General features: G+C 59.9%; 1 protein-coding gene across 1 annotated transcript in view; it reads left to right on the top strand.

Moving 5' to 3' along the window:
* The window catches only part of CADM3 (cell adhesion molecule 3), a gene marked incomplete at its 5' end in the record, with an annotated part of 7,011 nt that extends 2,387 nt beyond the window's left edge, over nucleotides 1-4,624 (top strand). The window contains 3 exons of the mRNA XM_009868911.1: nucleotides 1-142; nucleotides 2,892-3,017; nucleotides 4,049-4,624. The exon at nucleotides 1-142 is cut by the window's left edge and continues 49 nt beyond it. Of these exons, the coding sequence (XP_009867213.1) occupies nucleotides 1-142; nucleotides 2,892-3,017; nucleotides 4,049-4,167 (387 nt within the window). The remainder of the gene's footprint in view (nucleotides 143-2,891; nucleotides 3,018-4,048) is intronic.
* Between the last annotated feature and the right edge of the window lie 3,467 nt (nucleotides 4,625-8,091).

Here is an 8,091-nt window from a genome sequence, read left to right on the forward strand (position 1 = left end):
GGGGCCGCCCCCCCCCTGCAGCTGAGCTCCGACAGCGTCCTCATCTTCCCCTTCCTCAACAAGAGTGACAGCGGCACCTACGTCTGCACAGCCACCAGCTCCATGGGCAGCGTCGTGGCCAAGTACAACCTCGATGTCAGCGGTAAGCAGAGTGCCTGGCGTCACCCAGCAGCTGCCAGCTGGTACCGCTGCCTCCATCTCCCCAGGAAGGGACGCACGGGTCCAGGGAGGGCTGCAGTGGGATGGGGGGGCTTTGCGGTGCAGACTGGGTGTGTGTGTGCAGCAGGGTCCTGGTGCACTCGTTGGCAGAGCGCTGTGACCCCAGGTCCTCAAGCCACGTCCAGCGTCCCTCGCCACCATCCTTTCTTGCGCTGCACAGGGCTGCTGCACGGTGCCGTCGTCCCCTTGCCCCAGCTGTGCTCTGCCACCGTGTTCGCTCTTGTCGTGCCCCGCTTTGTGTCGCACGTGGAGTCGAGCCGTCTGCTGCGCCAGGCTGTGAGCGCTGCTCGAGCCCCTCGCTGGCTGCCGGCAGGGCTGCGCTGATTCCTGCGCTCCGCACCCAGCCCCTTGCCCGGTAGTTTTCCTGTGCCGGTGGAGCCTGTTTCCCTGCGGTTTTGGCCTTGGATTCGGGGCTGTCATTTTTTGCCATCTCTCTCTTGTCTACCAGCCTTGAACTTTCCATCTTCCAGTGCTCCTACATGCTCCAGCTCTTACCTTTTCCTATTCCCTCCACTCCTGTTTCAGGCACTCTCAGCATACTTTCCCATCCGATATGGCTGGGGCCCGGGGGGGGGAGCGCATGGCAGCACTGGTACCTTGGGCACCCTCTTCTCCTTAGTCCCTCTCCTCTGCCTGCCCAGGATAAGCCCTGAAATGCCTTGACCATCTGTAGTCAGTCCTTCATGACCTCTTGTGTCCCCTGCCTCCCTGTCCCCTGCCTCCCTGTCCCCTTAGGTGTGGGTCTGCACAGGGAGCTCGTTCCCAAGCTCGGCTGTTGGCAGCACCCAGAGCCACCAGGCCCAGGTGCACAGCAGCATCTGGGCTGATCGACACCATCCACGGGCACACGGCTCTGAGAACACCCTTGTCCCTCACCTGCTCGATGTCACAGCCCCTGGCAGGGGAGCCCCACCTCTAGGCTTGGTTCCCATTGCGAAGTCCCCCCTCATTTTCCCCAGAGTCACGCAGGTCTTAGCCACCATTGTTGGAGCAGCCACCTTGGCCAGCCAAGCCCCCAGGGCTGCCTGGCTGTCACAGCCCCTCTGCTTGGTGACAAGGGAGAGCAGGGATGGAGCGGTCCCTGGGGCTGTGCATAAGAAGGTGTAGGTGACAACTCACAATGGCTTTTCCAGCCACCACAGTCCCAGGGCTCCTAGGCAGGAGGGTCCCAGTGACATCCCTCGTGAAGGAAGGGGTGTGACTGGGGTTGCTTGTGGGGTAGGAGGTGGAGGAAATTGTTCACAGCAGCATATCCCAGAGGACGGTGGCAGGAGAAGAGGAGTGTGACCCATGGGCAAGCCAAAGGGTTGTGAAAGGAGCCGCTGAGAAGAACGGGTCCCGTCAGGCTGGGTGAGCTGGGATCCTCTCCAATGGACTCTGTCACACCTCACTGGCATCTCCCAGGGTTGATTTGTGTCCCTGTGTTTTTGTTGTCCTCCCCAGATCTTTCCCAGCTCCCCACCCCACATGTTCACTCCACTGCAGGCCCTTCCCAGCCCATCTCTCATGCTTCCATGGCCACCGCTTCATCCTTCACTCCAGCTCCCATCCAAGGTACCGTAAGCTTCTTTTCTCTCTCTTTACGGACCCGCTGCCCTCCAGCCTGGCGGGAGAAGCTCCACAGGAGGATGGTGGCCCAGCCCTGGGCCAGGGACAGCCTTACCACATCTCAGGTGCCAAGCCAGGCTCCAGTTCCCTGTGCAGCTGCTTGTTGGCACGTGTGGACTCTGCAGCCACCATCTTGGAGCTTTGGGGTGCTGGTTTGCAGCAGAAAGTGTTGAGGCCCCAGAGCCTGGGCCGCACACGAGGGTCCTGCCAGCTCTTCTGGCAAGTTGTAGCTGCCTGTGAGCTGCAGCCTGTGCCTCCGTGAGATGCTTTCTGTCTGTCCTGTCACCTTCCCTTTTGTCTTTCCCACCCTGTCCTCTCCAAATGCTGCTTCTGGACGTGTCTGTTGCTCTGTCCCTGCGGAGCTGATGGGCCTTGATGAGAGTGGAGTTGAAGGAGTGTTTGTCTCTGTGTACCAGGGCTGACCCAGGATCCCAGCACAGACTGTGCTACAAGATGTGGTTGACTTGGGACTGGCCTCGGGGTCCCACCTTCCGTGGGGTGCCGTCGCCTCCTGGGGTGCAGCGTGTGCCGTGCCAGCCTACATGTTCGGTGGCACAGTGCAGCAGAAGCGTGAGCCAAGCCTGACTGCACTCTGTGCCCAACCATTCCTGTAGGGGCACAGATTTGTCCCCCTTGCCCCCTTTGAAGGCTGGGGTGGTGGGGTCCTGGCTGTGCCTGAAGGCAGAGGTGTCAGGGGCTGCACAAGGCACATTGCAGGCAGCCACCCACAAGGCTGGCTTTGACCATCGCAGATCTTGGCTACCTTCTATTGACCATCACAGATCTTGGCTACCTTCTCTCCCAGCGCAGCCGTCGGGCCTCCTGAGCTCGCTCCCCACAGGAGCTGTCACCAATGGCCATTGCTTTCCTCTCCTTGCTTCCCTGGTTGCTTCCCCTTTTCTTGCTCCTTCCCCAGCAGCTCTCGTCTGCAGCCGTACTGAGCTGATACTGGGCCCTCCCAGGTTCCCACTCGAGTGGCCTGTGGGACGAGCAGCAGCCTCTGCCGTGTAGCAGGGTCCGCAGCGTCTCCTTCTCTGTTTTCTCTCCCTTTGCCATATGGGCAGATGCCAGCCCGGTGCCCTCGACTTCCAGCACGTACCACGCAGTGATCGGCGGGGGGGGTGCCGTCATCGTCTTCCTCCTGCTCAGTCTTCTCATTGTGTTGGGACACTACCTGATCAGACACAAAGGTATGAGCTGCACGGGGAGGGGGCATGGAGCCAAGACCCTTGTGCCACATCCGAGCAGGACCCACTCTCCCCTTGTGGGTCTCTGGGAGCAGGGCTTCAGCCCTGAAGTGAGTGGGCAACGTGGGGCAGGGGTGAAGGGAGGCAGCTCCTGGTCCTGCAGACCTGCCCCATGGCAGCCCACAGAGCCCTCCTGGGGCTCCTGACACCGGCCCTGGTGTGGAGATGTCCCAGCAGGTCCTTGGAGCTGAGTAGTACCAGGTGGAGGCAGCTCCTACCCCACTTCTCCATCTCTCCTTGGTACCCGCTGCCATGGGACAGCCTCTGCCGCTGTCCCCGTCTGTGCCGGACCCCCACCCTCCTTGCCATCCCTTGAGCGCTCCATCTTCCTCCTTCCTCTCCACCATTTCCCTCTCCCCATCCCTGGACTTTTCATCCACCCGGCAGGTATGTGCATAAGACATGGGGACACGGTCACATCCAGCGATCGGCAAAAGCCAGCAGAGGTGATGTGTGAGTAAGAGCCCTTCATCCCTGGCCCACCGAGCCCCCCGCTCCTCCCTGCACCAGCTCCAGGGGCAGCTGGGACCTGGAGCCTCCTGGCAGGTGGTAGTTTTGCAGAGAACCCCTCTGGTTTTCTAGAGGGGAACAGGGATGTAGGGAGGGACAGGGGTTGGAGAGGGCAGGAGAGATGCTTGGAAGCGCCAGCGAGAGCTGCTTCCAGCTAAACAGGGCGGCTTCAGCCCCTGCCTGGGGACGGCTGCGAGAGCCTCCGGCAGCCCAGGCAAGGCTCAGGCCACAGGCAGGGCTTGTCCCAGGGAAACTGGTGACTTTTCTGTTTCAGGCCAAACCCAAAGGACTTTCCTTTTGCCGCTGCTTTCTGGCCAGCCCGGCCTCCCCCTGCTTGCGTGGGAGCAGGGTGCTGGCAGGGCCACCCTTGACGCTGACTCCCTCTCCCCACCCAGGCACTTATCTGACCCATGAGGCCAAGGGGTCTGATGACGCCCCAGAAGCTGCGACCGCCACCCACCCAGGCACTTATCTGACCCATGAGGCCAAGGGGTCTGATGACGCCCCAGACGCTGACACAGCCATCATCAACGCGGAGGGTGGCCAAGCTGGCGGTGACGATAAGAAGGAGTATTTCATCTAGGGGTGTCAGAGAGAGAGTGAGAAATGGAGCCAACAGACCCTGATGGAAATGGAAACAAGACCACAAACCCCACTCAACCCAACAGATTTTTCTCTCGTGCTTGGCGTGGGCAGACGGACAGACAGAGGGATGGCGGGACAGAAAGCAGAGAGCGACTGGCCTGAGATGTGATGTTTCTTTCTGAACTTGTACAAAACGTTATTATTATGAACAGTGAAAGCCCCGGCCCCGTTTGCTTGCTTGCACCTCCATCCCTGCGCCCGGTGCTCGCGCGAAACACAGACCAACCAGTGAGTGAGCGACCTTCCTTCTTCCTTTGGACCTTTGCTTTGGTTTTGTGGCTGCTCTTTGCTTTGGGCCCTTGGTTGGGATGTTGGGCTGGGGTTGATGTAGCTCTTTCTATTGTTTCTATCCATTTTGGTTTCTTTGACATCCAAGGATAAAATTGGCTCTGGGCTCTGGTGCAAGCTCGGGGCAACGAGGGCAGCCCCTCTGTCACAAGTGCTCGCCCTGTGACCTCCCACCAAGAGCCAGGACCCACATTCCTGTTGCTTCCCCCAGGCCTGGCCGGGCTGGGGAGCCCGGTGGGACAGGAGCTGGGGTGCCAACAGACAGTGTCTCTGCCTCAAGGGTCTTGGCGCACGGCTGGGGTCAAGCAGGGAGGGACCCCAGGCCCGGGCCCTGATTTTATCCTTGGTGGTTCTTGTGGAACAGTGTCCATTTGGGAGGAGAGCTGTCCTCGTGCAGTAGATGTGTGAAGGGTGGGTGAGCTTCCAGGGTGGGAACCGTCTGAGGCCCCCAGGAGACTGGGAGCTGCCGAGTGCTGCAGCTCCCCGGTCCCACCCCAGTGGGAGGGGGGAGGGCAGAGGTTTGGGGGTGAATCCAGAGAAAAAGCCCCAACTTTACAGATTCTCAAATTGGAAACGTCAATTTAAACCATCTATTGAGATGTTCAGTGCGGGAGCCCACCTGTGCTGGGAGCACCGGTCAAACTTGCAGCCATTGCTGCTTCCTTGCTTGCTGGGCTGGGGGACCCCAGAGCTCCTGGAAAAGCAGTTCAGCCCCCTCGGTCAGAGCTGGGGCAGCTGGTGGGGCCACGGGAGCAGAGCTGAGCTGGAGATGATCTGATGCCCAGTGCCTGAAGCGACATGAGGACTGGGGTTCCTCTGGCCAAGGAGACAGTGGAGAGGGACTCTGCCAGTGTCTGTCTGTCCCCTTCCTGGGGCAGGTGTGAGCTTGGGAAAGGCTGTTTCCCTCTCAGCTCCCAGGGCTGCAGACAAACTGCTCGAGTTTCGTATCTCGATAGTTTGAGGGTCTCCAAGGAGGCTTGGCGGTGGTGGGGGGCTGTCCTACCTTCTACCTGGTTTGCTATCTCTTCCAAGACAAGAAGCTTTCCCACCCTCTCTAGTGTGACCCTGGGGTCAGCCCACCCTAACCACCCACCCACCAGATGGGGCTGCAGTGGGGTACGCGCTTCTGCATCTGCCAGATCCCCCACTCCCCTTTCTCACCTTTGGGGTGAGGTTTTCCAGCTTCACAGGATCCCTTGGTCTGGGCACAGGGTGGGGTTGCGGGAGCCTGCCCTTCAGCTTGGCACCGCTTTGATTTTTGGGGTTGTCCAGAGGAGGAGAGCCCTTTGGGAAGGAGCAAAAGTCTTCAGTGACATGGGTCACCTCACCTTGGGGTGGAGGAAGAGCTTGTGTCCTCTGCTGCGGGGCAGCTCACGTCACTCCCACCCGGACCCTGTGAGCACGTGGCACAAGGAGGGCGCCTGCGGGGAAGCCGTCACAGGGCTTGAGGAGGTTGGGGCCAAGCAGACGAGGAAGAGGAGGCACGGCTTGGTGGCAGGCGTGGGGTGTGAAGGAGTGATGCCTTTGTGGCACAGATGTGACTGGGTTCCTTAGGGTGAAATCCTGGGCCAGGAACACACAGGGTATTGGCATCTCGAGAGAGGAGGGCGCGAAGCTGTCATCGTACGTGGCCGAGAAAACCTGCAGTTTTCTTGATATTGTTTCTTCCTTCTCCTCTCTTTGGAGGAGGATGTTGGTCTCGAGTTCCAGCAGTAGCTCAAAGCTTGTTTGAAGGGATGCGGCTGTTGCTGCTGGAGGTAACGCTGCGATGTCGATGCTATAACTACTCCGCTGCGCACTGAGCACGTAACAACGCGCGACCCGATGCTTCATTGGAGATTTTTAACATCCGCTGTTGAATAGACTTAATTCCTTCAAATAAAACTGCAAGGACGTGTTTTCAAGTACGATTTAATCTCACTCTAAGTCTACATGTTGTAGATGGTTACGGGGGTGGGGTGTCGATGAGGGCAGGGGGTAACAGGTCCCTGGGGAATAGGAAAGGGCTTTGGTGGGTGCAGGGGAGGAGCAGGAGGGCAACGGAGACCCTGTGTAAGGGCTGGGAGACGCACCAGGTCCCGTGTAAAGAGGAAGATGCCGTGAGGTTGCAGTGGGGCACGTCGTGGTGTGGGGGGGTGTGGTGACGGTGCACCCCCCGTGCTGCCAGTGGAAGGTGTGACAGGACTCGCTGTGTCGTGAGCGTGACGGAGAAATACCTTTGCAAGTTTTGAGGTCCTGAGGAATAGATATTGCGAGGTGCAGTGGGAAATGTCATTTTGGGAGGCCAGGGCCGTGTTGAGTCTTTCGGGCTGATGAGTGCACCCTGTCAGAGGTGTGCAGAGGAACAGCTGCGCAGCCGTGAGCGTGCGATGGGTGTCAGGCATGACCTGCCCCATGCCATGAGTGTGTCAGGGTGACGTGGGGCCTTGGCGGGGTACACCCCACTGCTGTGGCTGATGGGGATGTCCACAGCTGAGGGAAGAGGCCATGGGGCAGCAGGTGGTGGCATGAGGGACGTGCTGTCACAGGAGAGAGGAGACACCAGGCTCTTGTCCCTCCCTGCCAGCACCCAGCGAAGCTGTGGGGTGTCACTACATGGTGGGGAGAGCCTGGGGCACTGGCCATCTCCCTGGCCCTCGGTGGCCCCTTGGGGAGTTGAGGGGCAGTGGGAGTCCTTGTTGGCCATGCGGGCAGGGGACTGCCAGCCCCAGGTCCACCCTGTGTCACCACAGTCACCTACGCTGCGCTTGGGGCATCCAAACTGGGCCCCAGCGCTGGAGGCTGAGGAGAATTCAGGACCCCGTGGCCCTTGTTTGCAGCCAGGCCTGTTGACTCCTGCTCTCCGGCTGCTTCCCGGCCGGCACTGAACTCTCAATAGACACGAAAGCCATATTGTAGGGAGCTCTGGAGACGCCGTGGGCGACAGCGGGACAGGGCAGAGGATGGTCTGTGTTGTTGTGCTGTGTTCTTGTATGTACATAAAAGGGAGACAACAAACGTTGATGTGACTTTATAACCTTTCTAATATCCTGTGCTAATCTCGGAAAAATAATCCTATAAATATATCTGGATTACACACGTTACCTGCCTGCTTGTCTCTGCTTCTGCCTGCGTGCACCGGACGCTGCTGGGGCCTGGGAGGTGAAGCCCAACGTGGCAAGGAGGGAGCTGGGAGCACTGGCAAGGGGGCAGAGCTCAGCTGTGGCAGGGGACAGGACTCACCTTGCTGCACAGCCCGGCAGGGACGTGGCTGAGCCCGTTGCACAGCTCGTGGGGCAGAGCTCAGTCTCCCAAAGCGCAGTCTCTGTCAGCTGCCTGGCCGCAGATACGCTGGACACACTCCCAGCCCTTTCCCTCCCAAATGCCCCCACTGCAGACACCCAGCTCCCCTAAACAACAGCACATCTCTTTCCCAACCCCCTGAAACGCGCTCCCCCAGCCCTGCCGTCCTCCGAGGATGCTCTCACCAGGCACGAGGGCCACCAAGTGCCCTTGGCCCTGATGTCCCCCTGCCAAGGTGGGCTCGCTGTGAGCCCGTGACTCAGCCCTGGTGCTGCAGGGTGATCCTGCAAGG

This window comes from Apaloderma vittatum, unplaced genomic scaffold, assembly GCF_000703405.1.
Source record: "Apaloderma vittatum isolate BGI_N311 unplaced genomic scaffold, ASM70340v1 scaffold27184, whole genome shotgun sequence".
Lineage (NCBI taxonomy): Eukaryota > Metazoa > Chordata > Aves > Trogoniformes > Trogonidae > Apaloderma > Apaloderma vittatum.